Raw genomic sequence first — 24,932 nt, 5'->3', positions numbered from 1 at the left:
GTTAGCATGCCACACCATCTAGGGCAGTGATGGCGAACCTTGGCACCCCAGATGTTTTGGAACTACATTTCCCATGATGTTTATGCACTCTACAATGTAGTTGAGCATCATGGGAAATGTCGTTCCAAAATATCTGGGGTGCCAAGATTCACCTTCACTGATCTAGGGCATGGGTGCTCAATCTGTGGCCCTCCAGTTGTTGCAGAACTACAAGTCCCATCATGTCTTTGCCTTTGGGAGTCATGCTGTCAGCCTTGCAATGCGTCATGGGACTTGTAGTTCTGCAACAGTTGGAGGGCTACTGGTTGAGCACCCCTGATGTAGGGGGTTATCCTCAACTGCCCAGGGAGGAACTAGCCTGCATTTCAATCAGTGTGTGACTGTTCCTGCTTCCTGCAAAATTTGATCTTTTTTGGAATGCACAAGTTGGAAAACTTTGTTGATCAGCTGCAGTGCAGTGCATTCTGACAGCACTGCAGGGGCGTAACTATAGGGTTCGCAAGGGTCGCTACCGTCACTCTGCCCCGTGCTGCAGGGGGCCCGTGCAGCTCCTCTGTCACGTTTGTCTACACCTGTGCCGTTGCTTGTCACTTGTCAACATCGTGGATATAGCTAGCACCAGGATGTATAGGTGGGGTGGCATATAGGAGAACTTGCACTAGCCCTATATCCAGGTTACTTGTTTTCTGTGTGTTCCCTTGTCCCTGCCACCCCCACAGCGCTAGCGGCATCCACCCTCCCCTCTCTCCCTGATATCTCAGCAAAGCCCCCCAACAGGGCTCCTAAAAAATTGTAAAAACACTAAAAAATAAAATTGTAAAATAAAATACAATGGTAAAAAATATTAAAAAGAACAAAATACCAAAAATCAAAAACTTCTGGCCCCGACCACTGTCATACTGACCATGTCCACCACCCTACAGACCATGTCCACTGCCCTACTGACCTTGTCTCTTGTAATACTGACCATGTCCATCACCCTACTGACCATGGCCACTGCTCTACTCCCCATGTCCACTGCCATACTGACCATATCCACTGCCTTACTGACCATGTCCATTGCCCTACTGACCATGTCCACTGCGCTACTCCCTATGTCCACTGACCTACTAACCATATCAACTGCTCTACCGACCATGTCCACTGTCTTACTCCCCATGTCCACTGCCCTACTGACCATATCAACTGCTCTACCGACCATGTCCACTGTCTTACTCACCATGTCCACTGCCCTTCTGACCATGTCCACTGCTCTACTGACTATGTGTACTACTACCATATTGACCACGTCCACTGCCATACTGACCACGTCCACTGCCATACTGACCACGTCCACTGCCATACTGACCATGTCCACTGCTCTACTGACCATGTCTACTGCCATGCTAACCATGTCTACTGCTCCACTGACCATGTTCACTGCCTTACTGACCATGTCCACTGCCTTACTGACCATGTCTACTGCCTTACTGACCATGTCTACTGCCATACTGACCATGTCCACTGCCTTACTGACCATGTCCACTGCCTTACTGACCATGTCCACTGCCTTACTGACCATGTCAACTGCTCTACTGACCATGTCCACTGCTCTACTGACTGACACTATTGACAGTCCACACTGACACCATTGGCGGAACTACCAGGGTTGCAAAGGACACACTTGTGACTGGGCCCTGGCCTTCCGCCACCATGGCGGTTCCCAAGACTGCAGGAAGTGGGTCCGCTGCACAACATGTGAAAGGGATCCGCTGTGGGACCGTAAAGGGTCCTGGGACCAGTGGAAAGAGCTCTGGGAACAGAGGGAAGGGCTGAGGCCACAGGTCAGGGGGCCCTTCATGGTTTCTTGCACCAGGGTCCTGAAGGTTCTAGTTATGTCTCTGCAGCACCGAATCCTGCTGTCAGAATACAACGCCTAGCAGGGGGGATTTCTGCATTCACCTCCTTTGTGTGGATGGAGGAGTCTGTTAGCTTTTACATAACACCTCAAAACTTCTCCACTAATATATATGTCTCTATTTTACAATCTATTTTCCCTTTTTTCATGCTTGTCACACTTCATTGCACAATTTGTCCCTTTTGGTTTTGTTAGATACGACATCTAATAAACCCAGAAAAAAAAGCTGTACTGATTCAATTTCTGTTAATTACTTCAAGATTGCCTTTACTTGCTGCTTGGTCAAACACAATTCTTCATATGTGTGTAGCTGTTTTTCTGTTTTTAATTACGCCTGCTAAGCCAGAACAATGCTCTGACTGCCGGAGGCCAGAGAACCACAAATCCCAGCGGTGTGGTGCCCTTTCCTGCAAGCTTATTGCATCTGTTAGGATTCAGCGGGGCATACTGAGAGTTGTAGTTCTCCATTCATCACAGTGTTACAGCATACCTTCCAACTTTTTGAAATGGCAATGAGGGACACCTATTAGCAAAAGTATGTAGGCATAGGACACGCCCCCTGCCACGCCCCCTTAAAGGAGAATTATCCCAAAAAATGTATTAGTTAAACCTACAAGTGCTTTATTTTATCACTACTATTCCTTTATATTGGCTTTTGAAATTTACAAATTCAGCTATTTAGAAATTGGATAAAAGGTTTAGCACTGGGAAACATTTTTTGAATAAAAGTTCATTTTCTATAAAACTATATAGATCAGACAAAAATGAGGGACAAATGAGGAGGAAAGAGGGACTTTGTTCTAAATTAGGGACAGTCCCTTGAAATCAGTGACAGTTGGAAGCTATGTTATAGACTGACCAGAGCAGAAAGCTTGTTGTGCCAGTTCAGAGTATGCTGAGCATGCTGGGAGTTTTCTGACTGCTAAGAAGTGGCATGATGTACATAGCTGGAAATGTTCTGCAAAAGTATGGAGCTTTTCGGGCATGCTGGAGATTGTAGTTTCTACTACGCTGAAACTTGCCTTTATCTGGGAATTTTATGCACACTTTTACGATTTCTTGGACATGATAGGATAGAATTTGGTCGGCATTCTGGGAGTTGTAGTTCCTAAGTCAGTCGAGGTCTTTTATATTGCCCGTAGCCGCACAAGCACCAGTGACTCTGCAGTGCATGCTGGGAGCATTAGACTTTGTTCCAACCAAAGCGTTGTGGAAACGCTTGCAATATTGCGTATTTTTCCGTAATACACTAAAACCTGCTGCCCCATTGCATCACTAATGGCACCCCCTTACAATTTGCAAATGCACGCGCACTCACACGTCAAAACGCAAGTTACGGCAGTGCCATGCAATTTGATGTGACCTGATTTTGAAAATGTCAAATGTTACATCCAACCAGTAACTTGGAAAGGTTAGAAAGGTGCTAAAATAAAAGGAAAAAAATAAGGCTGAATTTTAACCTGCTTTTATAAATATGCCATTAAAGCTCAGGACACATGCTGGGACTTGTAGTTCTCCCTCTGCTGTATGCCCATGCTGGGCTTGCTCGTTGCTTTGCTCTGCAGCACGCCACAATTCTGCTGAGTTAAAGTGAATTAAAGCGGCTGTCTGGTGTGCTTTGTTGCAGGAATTCCTTTGCAGCGTCCCGTGGAAGCAGCTGAGAATAGAGAACGGTGAATTCATTCTTCATCCACAATAATTCCCAGCGGGGGACACAGAATGTGGGCGATCGGCTGCTTGCTGACGACAAGTATGATAATCCTGGGAGCGACGGGCACAGATCACTTCTACCGCTCAGGGTAAGCCTGTCTTTGTACTTGAAATAACTCAACTAGAAAAGGGAGATCTGGTGCTGTGGTAGGAGAGCGAGGAGCGAGGGGGTCCCGTGTCACTCTCCATCCTCCGAGATTTATCCCCTGCATACAAACTTTATTAGGAGTGACACTTAATGAGGACACCCTGTAACCCTGCAAAAACCTACAACTTTTCCTCTCACTGACAACCGTCCTGTACAACAGACAATCCCAACCAATCAGAAAAAAATGCTGATACCGCTAACGCTGGCCACATGTTACAACAAGCGTTGAAGAATCATGTCACTAATCTGGTGAATTGTGATTTAAATTTATTGGAATTCAGGGAAAGGGTAATTTAGTGCCCAGAGTAAGGATCCAGAATTGTGCCCCCTTCCCCCACTGTTAATACAGTGTGTACCACACTGCGTCCATTTTTTTGCCCCTTTGCTTCACTGCTCCCAGGCCAGTTTCCCCTCCTGCCCACCCCTTGTCCAGTCCCTGCTTCCAGGCAGCACAGTAGTCTGACTTGTAGCACTGGGGTCCTCAGTTCAGGTTTGCATGTGCTTGCATTGGTTACTTCTCTATATACTCTATACAGCCTTCTGTTCTCTGCTTTCACACGGTGTTATCGGTCCCAGGACATATTCACTAAAAGGTGACATGTTTGACACGCTCATAAAGTAAAGGCTTCAGTCTACCACTGGTCCCAGTATGCATGTGAAGAAGGAACCTTAAAGCGGATCTTTTCTCAAAAGTGAAAGTACCGCTCCTTCCCCCCTCTAACACATTTGCTAATTTTCTTTTTTTTTTTTTTTGGGGGGGTGCGGGTATCTTTTTGTAACAGGTACCCAATTCCGCTTCCTCAATGTTCACCTAGGTCAGAATTACGCCAACTTGACTCCACCCACTCTCTGCCTGCAGCCTCTTGGGACACGTGACACATCCCAGAACACTGCAGGACCAGTCTCATAGGGCTGCCATGCTCCATGCATGCACAGTGGAGAGACTCTCCCCCCAATCCTTCCTCTCCCTGCGACAGCAGGCAGAGGATCTTCTCCCCACACCAGCTGTCACAATTTAAAAAAAACAGAGTTCTGTGAATGAATGAACTACAAGTACTGTTGGCCACTGCAGCTGATGGCTTGTAGTTCATTGATTCTTGTTGCAATTCAGTAACTGCCTGCCTTTATCAGAGGTACGGGCAGACAGTGTGCTGAGAGTCTGAAGGATCCTGGCATTGCACCTGCGATCTGCTGATATCTGGTGCAATGAGTCCAGTGTAAAAAAAAAATAATACATTTCTATACCTGAAAAAAGGTGTGCATTTTTTTTATTTTTATTTTTTTATTAAGGTGAAGTTATCCTTTAAGCAGGTCATACGCTGTGCTAATTTCGTATGGTTTCTGATTAAATTTGCTTAGCAGGTGGCCCCAGTGGCACCCTTCTGCCTGATGTGCTTCCATTGAAAAATCAAAGTAGCCAGGTGGAAAACTGTCGGCGGCTGTCACAACACAAAGCCCTTTCAGGGGTGATCCATCCATCCACGCTATTAGCAAGGATAGAGGAATCTGAAATCTATCAGTGTATGGCCAGCCCTAGATTGTAAACTCCTTGTGATCAGGGACTGATGTGAATATAAAGTGCTATATACATTTCTGTAATAATCTGAATATCTGTTTATGGATTGGCCATACATGAATCTTATGATTTATGAACAAGGATTTGCCTACAATTCTGAATTGCATGATTCTTCACAGATGAGACAGAGCTAAACTTACATATTTAAATAAAAAATGAGTACATCTCCTGGTTCATCACTAGGTATGGCCATGTTCCCTTCCAATATTTCACACACATTACAAGTCGATTGGTTAGAATTAAAAACTGTTTGCTCATGTGATCGGTATTTCATTTCTTCTACTGAGTGGAATAATTACAGACGCCGTCCTCGGGTAAAATATTGTGACAATTGTAGTTGCACCAGGCTGGCAGGTGGACTGTGACATGTGGCTGGCCATATGGCGCACAGTAATGGCACAGCCATGGGACATCGAGCAGCACAGATATTAATCCATGTATGGCCAGCTTGGAACGCTCTTATTGTTAGGATTTTAAAGTTGATATGATAGGACTCTATAGGCTTGAACACCAAATCCTATCTGTCTGCCTTGTGGCAATGAAAGAATCATTCAAGGTTCAATCACAAAATATGTGACCTCCTGAAAATGCTTGTTGCCTGGCCATCTTTGCCTTCAATATTCCTGAGTCACTGACCCAGAACAAGCTTGTACCAAATGAAGTCCGATCTCTTGTTCTGCATGCTTCTACATGCTTGCTCCATGTCAGTGAAACTGGAAACACTAAAGCCAATGGATCAGTATGACAGCCAAACAAATTGCATTTTTAAAGGAGAGGTTAGCAATGATTGGCAACATCCTTGTGCTGATTTTAATCAATAGGCAATTACTGACACTTTTGTGAGCTATGGGTTTGCACTCATATCTTCCACCTCATTATGCTGATTGCATAGATGATGCAGGAGCAGCACCAGGAATGCAGTTCTGTCAAGCAAGGGATGCTGATATTTGTGATAACGGCAGAATGTCTTGTTGCCCCATTACAATCAAATAGCGCCTAGCGGAGTGCTGCTTTAATGAGTGCAATTACCAGGAACTGCCATTTAATTGGTGATAAGTATTCGGTTATCAGATCTCCACTAATTATCAGCGGATAATTGACTGCGACAAGTTTAAAAGGATCATTATAATTAGTTTTTTTTTTTTATCTGATGACAAATAAAATAATTAATAGTGTAGTGACATCATGTTATCAGACAAGTCTGCAGACTGTTAAAGTGAACCTGTACTTCAATGTAGACTTTGGAAAGTCAATTTCCTATTTACTACAAGATGACTCTGATAACTTTTGCCTCTGATGTGTGCCTCTCTGATTTAAGCCTCATACACACGCGTCGAAAATTGGCAGGGAATTTTCGGCCAACGTCCGATCTGCCGATTTTCGGCTTGTTAGTATGGTGCTTCCGACAACCGACTCCGACTTTTCGGCCGAAAAAAATCTGGTGTGCAGGCTATAAAATTTTTGTTGGCCGTCAAAAAACGTCCGATTTTCGTGCAGTCAGTACAGATTTCGACAGGGAAAAATCTGATGAGCAAGACTAGGCATGCTCAGAGAAGAAAAAACACAAAGAAAGTAAACCAACACATGACATCACTTCTGAAGTAGATTTTTGTTGGGCGAGAAAATTCGTGTGCAGTCTAGGCACATTCCAACCAACATAAAAACACTCTGGACAAAAGACGGACGATCGGTTGGCCGATAATCGTTGCGTGTGTACGGGGCTTAATGCCCCATACACACGTGCAGATTATCTGCAGACTTTTGTCTGCAGACTTACCTTTTCTATGTAGTGCAAGGGCCTGCCGGATTGCATACAAATTGAAAATGTTTAGGTTTGACCTCATATTATATGGTTTTGGTAAGTCTGCAGACAAAAGTCTGCAGATAATCTGCACGTGTGTATGGGGCATAAGTTTCTCCTTGTACCTCTGGCCTGACTTTCCCGACATTGAAGGCTAATCCTTCCTAGTTTCCCTTGGTCATTGAGATTGTGTATTGTGCGTTGTCAGCTCTACTGACCAGTGGAATGGCAGTAGTCAGGGCTTAATCATAAAGCCCCTGGTAACATCGGAGTGATTTTACATGTCAAATCGCATGCCAAATCGCAGCCTTTTGGCGGCAACCGCACTGCTTTCCAAAAGTAGTTCCTGCACTACTTTTGGGGACTTCAGGGGCGATTTCAATAGACATCTGTGCATGAACCCATATGGATTTCTCTCAAATTGCCCCTGAACTCGCACTGAAATGCGGGTTTGAACTTGCACAATAAGAAACCCGCATTAAATGTGAACGAGGGCAAAGTCAGACCCACTGTTAAAGTGAAACTCTATCAGAGAGGGGCACAGAGGAGGCTTTTTTTGGCTAATAAATGAAAGTTTAATATGGACTTCATGTTCACTTTACAAAACAACTTAAGTCAAATTTAGGACAACTGCTGATGCTTTCCAGGATGCACTGCAGCAGTGCTAAAGTCAATGCACCTCAACAAAGAATCCTCTAGAGCCAGATTTAGCCGGATTTTCATAGTGCACCCGCAGGCTCTTGTCACATGACCCAGTGCTGAACAACCTCTGGTGTGGGTGAGGCGGCAGTGAGCTCATACAAGCCATGCATGTGGCATTTTATAGAAGTTTTTGAAGCCTCTATCACTACTAATATTATTGGCTACTTATGGGATTAGGGCAGGCAGGTGCAGAAGATAAATGGCAGGATGAAAATAACAATGGCCCAGCAGACAGGCTCTGTCCAGTTTAGGCACAACATTTTTTACTTTGCTGAATGCAATGTAGCTTTATTAGCCGAACAACTGTGACAAGGTGGGGGCACTAAGGCCTGCTGCTCTCACATCTGTTCCCCTTGTTCTGCCACCATCAAACACTTCTCATCCTCGGGCTGTCAGGAGGCATTAACATGTGCCGGGTAAGGCCCTCCGAATTGATTGACGTTGCGCCACTCAGACATGAGCGCTGTCCAAGGACCCTGCCAGACGCTTGTGAGTGCTTACAGATGTCTGCACCGCCAAGTGGGAAAGTGGGGTTAATTGTATGGAAGGCTGTAGAGAAGAGGAATCCCACTTTCATTAGATTGGTTTAAAGGACAACTCCAAAGAACTGAAAATAGAGAACAAAATGAGTCTAAAATGTTTCACAGATGCCACCGAAAAAATACTACTGATCAAAATGCGCTTCTCATATAACAATACCTGCCAGTTTTTACTATCTTCCCCTCTGAATCCTACAAGTAGTGGTGTCTGAGCACGCCTACCGCGGGAAAGGCTATTGGCTCCACCCATTTTATCACAATCTAATAGCCACAAGCCATTACATTTTCCTAAACCGATTTGTTTAAAAGAACGTCAGACACGAGTCAATATGTAGAGTGTTCATGTGAATGGAAGATGCCTAAAAAAATATTTAGACGTTTAACGCAACTGCCATTGTTGTCTTTCTGAAAGTTCCAGTTGCCTGACTGTCATGCTGATCCTCGGCTTCAACACTTTGAGCCACTGATGTGGTGCTAATATGCAGCCCTCCCTGGGTGTTTATTCCAGAAAAGTGACACAGAAATATAGTGTATCAGCATGGAAGCCAGACGAACAGCATTTTCAGAAGGTCAAAAATGGCAGCACCTGGATAGCATCCCCCAGCACGGGTTCCCTGTAGCGCCCGTTCACACTGTCTGCATGCTAAACTCTGCGTTTTAATGTACTGGCATCTGTCAGTTTTCATCTGCTGTGGCTGCGGTGAGAGAGCGGTGTGATGTGCGTTTCGGTGCAGTTTTCTTTTCCTATTTTTTTATACTTTATAAGTAATGCACAGGCAGACACTTCATGTTTCCACACAGCAGCATACTGTGTTGCATTGCTGTCAGGCAACACGCGGTGCCTACCGGTGCACTGCGGTAAAATGCATTAATGTCTGCATTTTACAGGCCTGCTTTGCAGTACGAATGGGGTATATAGAGCACAATTGCTTTCTAAGTGCCATAGTGATGACTGGCATTTATCTAATGAGTAAAAATGCCATTCACTGCACTATGTGTGAGCGAGCCCTTAAGACAGGGGTCTCCAAACCAGTTTACTGTCCTTCAGATCTTAGTGGGGCCGGACTGTGACCATTGGGAGTAGAAACGTTGCTGAAGTCAGTGGGAAAAAACAATGCCCCATTGTTGGTGTCAGTGGGAGGAATTTTTCCCCATCATTGGTGTCAGTGGGAAAAATTGTGCCTCATCATTTACACTACCAAACTATTGGGGCGCCTGCCTGTACGCACACATGAACTTTAATGGCATCCCAGTCTTAGTTCGTAGGGTTCAATATTGAGTTGGCCCACCCTTTGCAGCTATAACAGCTTCAGCTCTTCTGGGAAGGCTGTCCCCATGGTTTAGGAGTGTCTATAGGAATGTTTGACCATTCTTCCAGAAGCGCATTTGTGAGGTCAGGCACTGATGTTGGACAAAAAAGCCTGGCTCACAGTCTCCATTCTAATTTATCCCAAAGGTGTTCTATCGGGTTGAGGTCAGGACTGTGCAGGCCGGTTAAGTTCCTCCACCCAAAACTCGCTTCATCCATGTATTTATGGACCTTGTTTGTGCACTGGTGTGCAGTCATGTTTGAACAGAATGGAGCCATCCCCAAACTGTTACCACAAAGCTGGGAGCATGAAATTGTACAAAATGTCTTGGAATGCTGACACCTTAAGAGTTCTCTTTACTGGAACTAAGGGGCCAAGCCAAATCCCCACAAACAATAATCCCCCTCCACCAAATGATTTGGACCAGTGCACAAAGCAAGGTCCATAAAGACATGAATGAGCGAGTTTGGGGTGGAGGAACTTGACTGGCCTGACTTCAACCCGATAGAAAACCTTTGGGATGAATTAGAGTGGAGACTGCGAGCCAGGCCTGTTCATCCACATAAGTGTCTGACTTCACAAATGCACTTATGGAAGAATGGTCAAACATTCCCATAGACACACTTCTAAACCTTGTGGAAGCCTTCCCAGAAGAGTTGAAACTGTTATCGCTGCAAAGGGTGGGCCAACTCAATATTGAACCCTACAGACTAAGACTTAAATGCCAAGTTCATGTGCGTGTAAAGGCAAGCGTCAACACTTTTGATAATATAGTGTATGTCAGTGGGAGGAAGGGTGCCACATTGTTAGTGTCATTGGGCCTCATTGTTGATATCATTGGTAAAAATTCTGCCCCCTCATCTTGTGTCATTGGGAGGAATTGTGTCCCATCATTGGTGCGATTGGGCCCCATTGTTGGTGTTATTGGAAGGAATTTTGCCCCTTCGTTGGTGTCAGTTGGGAAAATCATGCCTCATTGTTGTCATCAGTGGATGAAATAGTGTCCCAAGGGCCGGATAAAAGCAAGAAATGGGCTACATGTGGCCCCCGGGTCACAGCTTGGAGACCACTGCCTTAAAGTGATTGTAAAGTCTCATTAATAAAAAAACAACATGTTAAACTTACCTGCTCTGTGCAGTTGGTTTTGCCCAGAGCAGCCCAGATCCTCCTCTTCTTGGGTCCCTCTTCTGTGCTCCTGCCCCCTCCCTCCTGTTGGGTGCCCCCACAGTAAGCAGCTTGCTATAGGGGCACCTGAGCCGAGTCACAGCTCCCTGTGTCCATTCAGACACGGAGCTGCGACCCAGGCTCTGCCCCCTCTAGCTTCTGATTGGCTGAATAATTTTGATTGACAGCAGTGGGAACCAATCGCACCTTGCTGCTGTCTCAGCTAATGAGGAGGGGAGTCCCAGGCAGCTGAGACACTCCTGCCATGTCGCTGGATAAAGATGGGGTTTAGGTAAGTATTGGGGGGCCGAGGGGGGGGCGCTGCACACAGAAGGTTTTTTTATCTTAATGCATAGAATGCATTAGGACAAGAAAACCTTCTGCCTTTACAATCCCTTTAAGAGTTAAACTTCAGACACATAACTAAAATATAGTCTTATCATTTTATCGTAGCACATTACATGACACCGCATTTCACCACATCGCTTTACAACGCACCACTGTGCTGAAACTTGAATGAAGTGTTATTTTAGGACATTTCAAATACCAATGCATTGCCCCACCACGTTTCCTGCACAGCACACACCAGCAGCCAGACCTTGTAGTGCAGCACTGGGATGAACCATCCATGGTCAATGAGATATTTCCCAGCACTGGCTGTCGGTCTCTTTTCTCTACAATACAGAGCAAGGCACTGCTTAACACATTTATATGAAGGAGGCAATAAATGGCATTTGCTAGTTTCCTTCTTTGGGGGGTCACCCAACAGGAAGTCAGTCGTGTGTTAACAAATATATTCCCCTCCCAAATGCTGAGTGTATTCTGTGCCTGTCTGCACACCCAGCGCTGCTGTATAAACCCTTCTATAATAAATGTAGGCAGCCCTTTAAACATCTGCTTTGTATTGTAAGTGAACTCACCCAGAAATGCCCCCCACCGTCACTGCACCCCGCCAGCACTGTCAGGATAAGGGACTTCTCTACCGTCACTCTACATTTAATCTCATTCAGTAAAATTTATTACTATTTGTGTGGCTGTAAATCTGATCTGAATTTTTATCATGTCATGGGACCCCCCTGGCAGCCTGCTTGGCGTCACTATAGGCAATAACAGCCATCGGCGGCATATCGACTTAGCTGAATATATATTACACAGAGAGTTATTACACATTCCATACACTACAAGCCAATGACAAGACTGATGGGGTCTCTAATGAGAGAGTGAGATCTGATCTTGGGGCGATCGGACAGAGTTTTAAAGAGAACCATACGTCTCCTTGTCAGCGAAACGGCCTGTGGTTCAGGCACACAGCGAGGTCAGTTCATGTCCTCGTTGGAAATATTTGCGGTCATGATGGCTCATGGCCAGCCCGCAGACATTTATGCAAACACTTCCATTAAATTCCCTTTAGAATGCATAGAAACGGGTCAGATTTCCAGGTGTTGACGCGGCTGCCAACGATGTCAGGTCAGAGGTCGATTTATTTGTCCCTTCTACTTTAAGATCAATGTCAGTTTAGCTATAAAATAGGAATTGTTAATGACTTTGGATCAGTCAACATAAAATAGAACCAGTCAACACTTCCACCCCCTCGCCTCCAAGTGCAGCTCACATTGAAACCCAATACCTGTCCCCCTCACAAATTTCGAGGGACATTGATTGATGACACAGGGTCATTTGTGACCTTTTTTATCCTCTGTTGCAACTCTGTAGCGCTGATCTCCTCCAGCCTCTTTCAGCCATTTCATATCCACAAGAGTATCAGCTGCACACCATTGCCAGGGTCCGGCTTCCTGATAATGACAATGGTGGACCATGCTTGTGCAATGTGTATTGGCACTGCCATTAGTGATCTCTACCAGGGACACATGTGACAGGATGACAATGCAGGAGCACAACTGGGAGACAGAAACAAAGCATTCCAGGAAGAAATATTTAAGGCTGAATTCCAGGTATGGATTTCATTGCATGATTACAATGGCTCAGCTTGGACTAATGTAAGTATGCATGTTCCATACCTGTGGGACTGCTGGGGAAGCGGAGAGATACTTTAGTAGGGTCTGCTACAACAGTGATTGCTACTGTCTTGCGATTCCCGTTCTGAGCTGTTGATATGCTGCATATTAGGGGCACTTACAATTCACAGAATTTCTTGGATTCTTCTCAATAAATGCAAAGCCTTATCTGATTGGACAAGGTGAAGGGACAGGATGGCGATGCCACACTCTTCACCTGTCCAATCAGAGAACTCTTTGCATTCATTGAGAAAAATGCAAGTCATTCTTTAAATGGCACCCATGCCCAACCAGCAGGTCTCGCTCAACGGGTGCCAGAAAATGACTCGAAATGTAAACATACATAAATGGACATCAAACTACAATGCCAACGCATGTCAGAGGCATCAACACTCCCTCTTCATCTGGATTTGGGGAAAAAAGGATGAAGATTTGAATCGATATCAGGCTACTTTCAATCTGTCACATTTAGGTCTGCAAAAGTTGAAAAGGACACAATCTTTTTCAGTTTTTTTTTTTTTTTTTTTATCAGACCTGGACAGACTAGGATGTAGATAGACACAAGTTCCTTTACATCCGGCTGTTCATAGGGGTTGCATGGAGCTTTCGATCAGGTCTGCCGGAAAAACTGACAGGTGGACCTGATCAAAAAGCCTGTGTAAAAGGGCCCTATTGATGAGGTTACATTCTGATTACTATGATGAAAATGATCCTGAAAGCGCCCCTGCGTGAGAACTATGTGGTTCAAAACACACCAGACAAATCTCCTGCGCTTAGAAGGTGAGTCTAAGCTGAAAGGTCTCTGTCTGGGCTTGACTCAGATAAATGCCACCTTGCTGCCCTCACAAGACTGGGGGAGTCCAAATAACTGAAAACAAAAAACAAACAAAGGGCGCACCGGCCTAGCGCATTATCCTTAAAACCATGAATTTTAATAGGGTAAAAGAAAGATACTCACAAATGATTGTTTGGTACAGGCATATCACATAAAAGGACTAACATGTCCATAGTGTCTCGTCAGGGATGAATAAAACATCCAAAGATTGGCTGACACGTTTCGAAGGTCCTGCCTCTTCCTCAGGGCCACTGGGAACTATGTGATACTCCTGTTCATTTTGATATGTTCTCCTATTTTATCAATAAAAATGATTGTTCCAGAAAATGATCCTGAAAGTGGTATAGAGCACCCTAAAACCTGGTTTGTTCCCGGAGAGGATGAAATTCTCTAGTAGCCATTCTACAAAGAAAAATTGATGTCGGTTTCTCATTCTTAATGTACATTGATTTTTTTTTCTAACAAATAACTTTAAGAAAAGAGAACAAATTAATTACGGAGAAGAGAAGCTCTCCTGCGGGCTAATCACTGCGTCCAAGTCAAACCTGCAGCGTGTAATGGCTGATGCATTGTTCCGGTGTAATCACTAACTGAGTATCGCAGCGTATTAGTGTATTAGCAAAAGGATAATTGAAATTGTAGGGCTTTGCTGGAAACCACAATCAGGTTTTAGTAACCTGGCAGATTTATTTTTCTCAAAGTCCCTAGTTTTAAATTTAGTCATAAATAGTGAAAACGTATAAGGTTTTTATTTTTGTCTTTAACCTCATTGGGGAGATATCCCTGTGACATCAGCATGAGGAATGGAGGTGCCATTGTCACCAGGATAAGAGGGCATGGACAGCAGTAGAAAACATTGTCAAGTCTACTAAAAATTAATTTTTGTCTAACTTTTGTCCCTTTTGAACAGATTTTCCATCACTCACTGAAAGGGGTGGGTGCTGGGCGTTGTAGTAAATGGACATCCGAAAAAATATGTATAAAAAGATGAATCATATATTACTAATGGTATTATGGTGATTGACAGTTTAGCCCCCAGATGGTCCAACAACAACTCTCCTCCCTAAATATCTGTGAAATTATGGAAGACAACACATGTTTTAATGCAGCGGGGTCCCTCCTACCCCCACTGTGCCCATCACTCATCAAATGCCAACTGTTGCCCTTTGTGCACAGGCCGCTGCTGATGAAACACACCTTACGTGAAGGTCACTTCTCATGGGTTTTTCACAGGCCACCAGACATCTGCACTCACCATTATACTGCCAGCTAGGATCCATCAAAGAAGTGTAAGGAAAAACAAGGGTGGAGTATTGGTGGTGAAGAATAAAAGTATCACCATTATCACTTGGCTTTCCTTGCTTTTATCCTCTGCTCCACTACCATGATGGCCTTTTCACTCATCACATGAATGACCCCAAATCTGACGCTGTGAAAACGAGGCGTTTCAGTGTTCCCTGGTTCTAGTCCTGCCCATTGCAACATAACAATGATATAATTAAATTATATGATATCCCCTCTAAGATGAAGCCAAAATGTAAGAAAGTGTGTGGAAAAGGCTGACAAGTAACAGAGGATCGACCTCTACCTCTGTATTTGTATTTATACTGTTGGGAAGTAGACATAGGGGTTGCTTTACTAAAGGCAAATAGACTGTGCGCTTTGCAATGTGCACTTGCATTCTGAAAGGGCAGTTGCTCCAGAGCTTAGTAAATGAGGGAGAGCTCTGCTGACTTCCCTCATCCAATCATGTGCAAGCAAAAATGCTGTTTTTTTTCCCCTTACATGTGATTGGGTACTCAAGCTGCAAAATGCAGCTTTACCTCCTTTACTAAGCTCGGAAGGAACCACACTTGTAGAGTACAAGTGCACTTTGCAAAGTGATCAGTCTGTCTTTAGTAAATCAAAGGCAAATAGACTGTGGCTGTGCACTTTGCAAAGTGCATTTGCAGCACTCTCAACAAGTGAAGTAGCTCCATAGCTTAGTAAACGAAGTTCAATTTGCAAAGAATACCCAAACACATGCAAGGAAAATGAAAAAACAAAATGTATGCTTGCACATGATTGGATGATGGAAGTCAGCAGAGCTTCTGCTACTTTAGTAAGTTCTGGAGCAACTGCATTTTGCAAAGTGCACAGTCTATTTGTATTTATTAAATCAACCCCATATTTTCAGCCATGTGACTGTGATTTTCAGCTTTTATTAGGGCAAATAACAATCATTATGACTTAGTGGATTAAATTAATTTTACTTAAGTCTGGTCCTAACTTCTCTTTCTTGTATTTCAGACGCAGAATATGTTCGTCCGACGCTCAGACGGGAGTCATATTTGCGACACAATCTTTCGTCCAGCCGGTTTACCATCCACTGATCACACTCTGCGAGGGACAACGCGTCTGTAGCACCTACAGGTAAGAATGTTCTTAATGAGGGGCAAACCTGCAGCCACTAGTGTTGTGCAGGAACAAGTGCCAGCATGCTCTGCCACACATCGAATAAAATGTTACCTTTATAGCAGCATCAGTTTACCAGCTACTTCTTTATATGTCCTAACACTTCTTATCCCCCTCCAATCTGTACAGATATTACCAAAATTGACTATATTTTTCATTAAACTGACCTAACTACAGTTGTGTGAAAAACTCCTGATGGAAGCTGCTGTACTTGTTCTTGATCAGTGTCTTATATAAATATATACTGCCAGAACCACACAGAAAGACACCAACATCCCTGCAACTTTAAATGGGACTTTATAGGTGCCTAGCACTATACATATAATAACATACACCACTATCAAAATGATTAAGTTGTAATCAGAAAGTATTAAAAATCGCATTAGTGCCATGCATGGCCTTTTTACAGATCCACAGTGCATTGACATTAAAAAGTACTTGTTTCACAGTATAACACTGGCTTTCCCACCCTACTCTGAGAATATATACTGTACATCCTGTGCTGTAGTCACATCATCTGATTTAAAGGGTAATTCCACTTTCGTGGGGAAAAAAAAATAGCAAAGAAAAAATAATATAGCACAGAGCTCAAAATTTCAAGTCCTGAGCTACTAGCCAGGCCTTAAGGGTTACTCACCACCAGTTGCCCCACCCAACCCTTACCATGCCCCGCCCCGCCCCTAATTCCGCCCCTAAACACGACCTCATAAGTTATCTCATAAAATGATACTGTTAAATGTTTTTGCATTAATGCAGAAGTTACAAAAATAAATATTAATAAAAACTTTATCAGTGCCCATAAGTGCAGCCTCATCAGTGCCCATCAATGCAGCCTATCAGTGCCCATCAGTGCAGCATTATCAGAGAAGCTTATCAGTGCCGCCTCATCAGTAAAACCTCACCAGTGCCCATCAGCGCAGCCTCATTAGTACCCATTAGCGCAGCCTCACCAGTGACCATGAATGCAGCCTCACCATTGCCCATCAATGCAACCTTACCTGTGCCCATTAATGCAGGCTCATCAGTGCAAATCAATGCCCCCCTCACTAGTGCTCATAAATGCAGCCTCACCAGTGCCCATCAATGCAACCTCACCTGTGCCCAATAATGCAGCCTGATCAGTGCCCATGAATTCCCATCAATGCAGCCTCCCCTGTGCCCATCAATGCAGCATTACCTGTGCCAATCAATGTAGCCTCACCTGTGACCATCAATGCAACCTCACCTGTGCCCATCAATGCAACCTCACCTGTGCTCATCAATGCAGCCTTACCTCTGCCCATCAATGCAGCCTCACCTGTGTCCATCAATGCCCCCTCTCCAGTGCCCATGAATACAGCCTCACCTGTGCCCATCAATGCAGCCTTAACAGTGCCCATTAATGCAGCCTCACCTGTGCCCATAGATGCAGCCTGACGTGTGCCCCTCAATGCAGTCTCACCTGTGCCCATCAATGCAACCTCACCTGTGCTATTCAATGCAGTCTCACCTTTGCCCGTCAATGCAGCCTCACCAGTGCAGGGGAAGACAGAGGAGAGGAAGAGGAAAGCTGGCTGGATAATCACAGAGCAGGGATCGCCCCGCTGTAACAGCTTTCATTTGAATTGCCGGGCGATCGCCATCACACACAGTCCCACCTCTTGGATCGGCTCCTATGTTAGACGTCACACATCCTGGCATTGGACCGGTGTTCTGTCTATCAAAGGAGCCGGGCCAGGAGGCGGTGCTGTGTGTGATGGCAAGCGCCCGGCAATTCAAATGAGAGCTGGGGCGATCCCCGCTCTGTGATTATCCGGCTGGCTTTCCTCTTCCTCTCCTCTCTCTTCCCCTGGGCGATCACCCCACACTTGCCATTAATCATTTTCCACTCTCAAAATGCAAGCAGGCGAGTGGAAAATTTGAGAGCTGATATAGCGTATACAATTGCGACACAAGTCGTATTGTAATTGAATGCTATTAAAAATTACCTTTCCTTTTCGAACTGCAGCCACTGTAATTTTCTGAAAATGCAATATGGCTACCTGGAGGTGTTCTGTACACCGAATGTATACTGACAAACGCCCAGAAACATCATTTCTTGCTTGTGTGAAGTGGAAATGTCCAAATTGGGCCAAAAGTGTCAATTTTTTTGTGTGGCCACCATTACTTTCCAGCACTGTCTTAACCCTCTTGGGCATGGAGTTCACCAGAGCTTCACAAGTTGCCACTGGAGTCCCCTTCCACTCCTCCATGACGACATCACGGAGCTGGTGGATGTTAGAGACCTTGCGCTCCTCCACCTTCTGTTTGAGGATGCCCCACATATGCTTAATAGGGTTTAGTTCTGGAGACATGCTTGGCCAGTCCATCACCTTTACCCTCAGCTTCTTTAGCAAGGCAGTGGTTGTCTTGGAGGTGTGTTTGGGGTCGTTATCATGTTGGAATACTGCCCGCCGGCCCAGTATCCAAAGGGAGGGGATCATGCTCTGCTTCAGTATGTCACAGTACATGTTGGCATTCATGGTTCCCTCAATGAACTGTAGCTCCCCAGTGCTGGCAGCACTAATGCAGCCCCAGAATTTGACACTCCCACCACCATCAACATTGTCTTTGTACTCCTCACCTGGTTGCTGCCACAAACGCTTGACACCATCTGAACCAATTACGTTTATCTTGGTCTCATCAGACCACAGGACATGGTTCCAGTAATCCATGTCCTTAGTCTGCTTGTCTTCAGCAAACTGTTTTCGGGCTTTCTTGTGCATCATCTTTAGAAGAGGCTAACCTTCTGGGACGACAGCCATGTAGACCAATTTGATACAGTGTGTGGCGTATGGTCTGAGCACTGACAGACTGACCCCCACCCTTTCAACCTCTGCAGCAATGCTGGCAGCACTCATACGTCTATTTTCCAAAGACAACCTCTGGATATGACGCTGAGCACGTGCACTTAACTTCTTTGGTCGACCATGGCGAGGCCTGTTCGGAGGGGAACCTGTCCTGTTAAACAGTTGTTTGGTCTTGGCCACTGTGCTGCAGCTCAGTTTCAGGGTCTTGGCAATCTTCTTATAGCCTAGGCCATGTTTATGTAGAGCAACAATTCTTTTTTTCATATCCTCAGAGAGTTATTTGCCATGAGGTGCCATGTTGAACTTCCAGTGACCAGTATGAGAGAGTGAGAGCGATAACACAAAATTTAACACACCTGCTCCACATTTACACCTGAGACCTTGTAACACTAACAAGTCACATGACACCGGGGAGGGAAAATGGCTAATTGGGCCCACTTTGGTCATTTTCACTTAGGGGTGTACTCACTTTTGTTGCCAGCGGTTTAGACATCAATGGCTGTGTGTTGAGTTAGTTTGAGGGGACAGCAAATTTACACTGTTATACAATCTGTACACTCACTACTTTACATTGTAGCAAACTGTCATTTCTTCAGTGTTGTCACATGAAAATATATAATAAAATATCTACTAAAATGTAAGGGGTGTACTCACTTTTGTGAGATACTGTATATATTCTCAGAGTAGGGTGGGAAGGCCATCATTATACTGTGAAACAAGTGCTTTTTAATGTTGATACATTGTGGATCTGTACTAAGACCATGTGTTGTACTATTGCATTGTACTTTTAATACTTTGTGAATACATTTGTATAATTTTAATAGTAGTGTACATTACTATACAGCATGTATATTGTTAGGGACCTATAAAGTCCTATTTCTAGTGTATTCTTTTGTTCATGGTCAGAGTCTTGAGGAATAGGTTTACCATATGTGAAGGAACCTGGGGGATGGTGGCTTCCATCAGAGCCTAATCACCCAGCACGCAGGTCTGCCCAAAAGGGATAAATATAGATTGAGATTGGTGAGTCAGTCAATAGTCCCTTATATGTCTTTGATACTTCATCAGTTAGATCTCCCTGCCATAATTCCCAAACCTGTTCCTCCCAACCTGGAAGTATTGGATGCCCCCCTCCGTCTTTGTATGTTATAACTCCTCCTGTTACATTCTCCATAATATAAAATAAATCATAAAATCCACAGGGATGGTGGGAACCCCTTATAATGACCAGAGAACTAGTATCCACCAAACACTGAAATATCAGTTCTTTCTAGCTAAAGAGGCAAAAAAACCCTTCTAATTTCACCACTAGAAATGTACTGAACATAGAGAGAACAAATACTACAGGCAGCAGATAAACATGGACATCCTGAAGACATGCCCTGTTAATGACATCATGGTGGAGCTACAACCTGCAGACTGACAGTGAATTCTGTTTTGCATGTTTCTGCCAGGACCACATACAAGATTGCCTACAGACAGGTGACAAAGAAGGCACCTCTTCCACTGTACACATGCTGCCCAGGCTGGAAACGGATGGACAACCACATGCAGGGGTGTAACAAAGGTAATACAGTAATGGCGGCCTGTGTGAAATGACCGCTATACCTATATGATGTTTATACAGAATAGAGGTTAACAGCACTTCCACATATTTGACAGCTGCACCTGACTTCCTGTCCATTGATTCCAATGAATGACCGGTCACCTATAGTGTCAGTAAACCCACATCATAAAAAACTATCAAAGAGTGTATTACATGCTGATCATACTCACTCAGTCACTATAAGATTTGTTTTCTGTATTCCGCAAAAAAAAAAAAAACTGGTTGATCCTGCTGTTCTCTATCTTTCCCTTCTGTCCATGTCCCCAAAGCAGTTTGGGATTTTGCAGAGCAGTGTTGACAGCTAGTGCACATGCTCAGTTTCAGTGAGTTTCTCCCCATCACATCTGAGCAGCCCATGTGACTATAGAGTCACACATGTGGGTGTATACACAGTGGCAAATGACAGCTCACTCCCTCTCTCCTCCTCCTAACCAGCTAAACACAATGGGGGTGGAATATTACATGTAGCTTAATGGAGGCATCACCTCCCTCTTATTCAAAGAAACTGACTAGAAGGGAGTGACACAGCCTGTGACTGCCCACACCATGTTATTGCCAAAAAATAATTAAGATTTAATTTCAAATATATATTTATATGACAATTCAAAACAGTTTATTGGTTTTAAATATTTATTTTTACTTTGTATGCCAAAGGCTGTTTTTTTTATCTTTAACGTGTGACCAGCAGCAGAGTGAAACTTTATATACAGTACAAGTGAAAAATGGTCACCTGAATATCTAGGCATTCTCCCCCACCTCCGTCACACACAATTACAGGCAGACGTGCGGAAATAGCTCCATGTAATTTTTAAAGGGTCTCAGCTGTGGGAAACTTTGATGTTCCTGCAGACACAAGTGGCTGATTATAGAGCAGAACATTCTCTCCCTTCCCCCAAGAAATCTGGGATGAGGTGCGGACAGATCCCGGGGATTCCTACAAGGATTAGCCTGGGGCTCAAGGGGGACATCTGGGTGGGCTCCTCTCTCTCAACTATTTCCATAATTTATTACTGTTATATTAAAATCTCAGGTGTCAATAACACTTCCTATGGAAGTCCCACTGAGACAAGTACAAAGAAAGACCAACATTGACAGGTGATGACTGAAGGCTTTTCCGTACCTTGGGAGAATGAGATATACTGTAATTATCCCACCCTGACCACAGATTGCAAGATCATAGGGGCTTCTGAGGGTTGCAAGTAAAACCCAACTCCGGCCAACATTTTTTTGGGTTTTTGCACAACGTAGGGAAGGGTTAGATCCTTAGTCAGTTCTTTACTACTGTATTCACCATGGAGAGAGCCACCAGCACAGGGAGTAATGGGACCGAGACCTGGCAGATTGTCCAACCCTTCCCCACACGATTCCCCTCCAGTTACATTGTACATTCACAGAAAAGGATATATTATTATTATTATTATTATTATTATAATACAGGATTTATATAGCGCCAACAGTTTGCTCAGCACTTTACAATGTGAGGGCAGATTACAAGAAAAAAGCAGCTCTGTATAAATAATAGCAATACTTTTCAACAAGTATACAAATGTGCATTAAAAAAACTGATATTTAAATCAAATAAAAAAGATCACAATAATGTGAATAAAAGTCCATAAGTGCAAATGAAATAGTTCCAGTGTTATTACTCCACAATCTCAGTGAATCACCATCTCTGTGCTGCATGTGTACTATCAGAATATCGCTACCTATCAGATTCTGCAACCGGAAGTGACGTACGGACTAGAACAACTTACTGCGCATGCGCCATGCGTTCCAACATGGCCGCTATGCGTTCCAATAGGCTTCCTAATGTGACAGAACACGAAGCAGCGACAGACATCTTCTTACACCCACGGAAGTCCTGAATTTTACATTTATTTTAGCAGGAAACTCACCTTATATACTGAAATGGACTATTTCACTGCGGCCAAGTGAAAAAGTCTATTTCACTATATAATCAGTTTGGCGCTGAGCAGTGCAGGGTGTACCAAGATGGCCATCGCCACCTTCTACATGCAGGTTTCTCGCAGTAAGTTGTTCTAGGCTGAACGTCACTTTCGGTTGCAAAATCTGATAGGTAGTGATCTGATAGAACAACTCCACCAAATAAAGGAAGTGCACACTCACCAAAACCAGTAGCTGTCTGTCTGAGGACAGCAAAAGCTCTTCAGTATTCAATGGTCTTCCTTATGAAGATACATCTGATACGCTATGGGTCCTTTCACATGGGCTTTCCACCCGGCGGACTCAGTTTTTCTCATCAGGGGATCGATCCGCTGATTCCTGATAAGCAGGTGGATGACAGCTCCGTCTCCGCTCACTGTGCAGAGACAGACCTGTCAGATCCCCGCTGTCCTCTATGGGAGATCAGATGAAAATGGACCGCCTGTCCGTTTTCATCCAATCCCATCAAATCTGATCCTCCAGGCGGATGGAAAATAGGGTTACCATCCGTCTGGATTTCACAGACAGTATCGGATAGGATAGCAGCAGGTGTCAGCGGAGATGTAACTGCTGACATCCGCTGCTCCATAGGGATGCATGGAGCGTCCAATCAGGTCCGCCTGAAAAACTTAAGCCCCGTACACATGTGCAGATTATCTGAAGACTTTTGTCTGTAGACTTCCCAAAACCATATAATATGAGGTCAAACCTAAACACTTTCAATTTGTATGCAATCCGGAAGGCCCTTGCACTACATAGAAAAGGTAAATCTGCAGACAAAAGTCTTCAGATAATCTGCACGTGTGTACGGGGCATTACAGACAGGACTGATCAGAAAGCCCGTGTGAAAGGGGCCTATGGATGTGATAGATCTTCCAGTCTCACAGGTGAAGTCAGCAGGGAAAATGTTCAGTCTCATCAAGCCAAACAGAAGGATCACCGACACCAGAAAAAATTGCTCATAGTCTAGTATTTATTAAACTATGATGAATACTACACTATGAGTCATTTTTTCTAGAATCAATGAACCTTCTGTCTGGCTTGATGAGATCGAACATTTTCCCTGATGACTTCACCTGTGAGGTTGGAAGATCTACCACATCCATAGAGTACAGAGATGTATAGTAACGAAGTAGAACTACTTAAGTACTGTACTTAAGTACCGAAATGCGGTATCTGTACTTTCCTGGAGTAGAATTTTTTTCTCCTACTTCTACTTTACTACATTTTTTCGATTATTTCGATACTTCTACTCCGATATTTTTTTTTTGTGCTGCATAGTTACTCGTTACTTTTAAAAAAATTACCACTGCCAGAACAGTAGATGGCAGGTTGCATAAAGCTCAAAAAAATATGTATAATGTCATTTGTAAATCAGTGCATATGAAAATAAAGGCTGTGTATAATAGCTGCTATACCATATCTTTCCAATAAAAAGAAAATATGAAACAAACAAATAAATGGTGCTACAGCGCTTAAAGTGCATCAAGAAACTACTAACAAACACAGGTTAATCATTTGAATAAATCATTTGAAATAATAAAAAACAATATGATGTTCAAACTTTTGACTTCTTTCTTTAATAACTACATAACACAGTACTTGTACTTCTACTTTCAGTACTTGAGTAGAAATTTTTTTCAAAACTACTGGTACTTTTTACTTTTAGTACTTAAGTAGCAAATTTTTTGAAAAAACTACTTGCAATACTTAAGTAAAAAAAATGTTGAATACTTTAGTACTTCTACTTAAGTAACTTTTTCTGCGAGCACTTCCACTTCTACTCAAGTCACTTTTTGATCGAGCACTTGTACTTTTACTCAAGTAGAAATTTCGAGTACTTTATACAAGTCTGATAGAGTATCAGATGTATCTTTATAAGGAAGACCATTAAATACGGAATGCACATTTGCTATCCTATAACTTAGACAGCACCTGGTTCTGGTGAGTGTGCACATCTTATATTTGGTGGAGGCAGCACACAGATAATAATTCACTGAGATTGTGGAGTAATAACACTGGAACCATTTCATTATCACTTATGGATTTTTATTCACATTATTGCAATCTATTTTATTTGATTTAAAACTCAGTTTTGTTTATGCACATTTGTATTCTTGTTGAAGAGTATCACTATATTTCATACAGCGCTGATCTTTTATTTTTTTATGTACTTTTTGTGTTTGTATATTTACAGGTTGCATGCTGCTTTTTCCAGACCAATAAGGCGCTGACAGCTGACTTTTTAGAGTACAATTACAATACAATTCAATGCAGGAGGAATCAGAGGGCTCTATATATATATATGTAATTATACACTGTTACAGTGTACAGTGATCCTTTGGCATCCTTATTAATTACACCTTTTCTATGGAACAATCTAACCAGCTGCAGGGGTTGCTG

General features: G+C 43.6%; 1 protein-coding gene across 1 annotated transcript in view; it reads left to right on the top strand.

Moving 5' to 3' along the window:
• EGFL7 (EGF like domain multiple 7) overlaps positions 1–24,932 on the top strand; it is a 59,204-nt gene that overhangs the window by 18,102 nt on the left and 16,170 nt on the right. Inside the window, exons 3-5 of the mRNA XM_082264697.1 lie at positions 3,525–3,696; positions 15,987–16,109; positions 20,434–20,546. Coding sequence (XP_082120823.1) covers positions 3,617–3,696; positions 15,987–16,109; positions 20,434–20,546 — 316 coding nt within the window. The 5' untranslated portion in view covers positions 3,525–3,616. The remainder of the gene's footprint in view (positions 1–3,524; positions 3,697–15,986; positions 16,110–20,433; positions 20,547–24,932) is intronic.

This window comes from Pelophylax lessonae (genome assembly GCF_965119305.1).
Source record: "Pelophylax lessonae genome assembly, chromosome: 7".
Classification (NCBI taxonomy): Eukaryota; Metazoa; Chordata; class Amphibia; order Anura; family Ranidae; genus Pelophylax; species Pelophylax lessonae.
The sequence above is the reverse complement of the archived record's forward strand: the minus strand, read 5'-3'. Positions and strand labels throughout refer to the sequence as shown.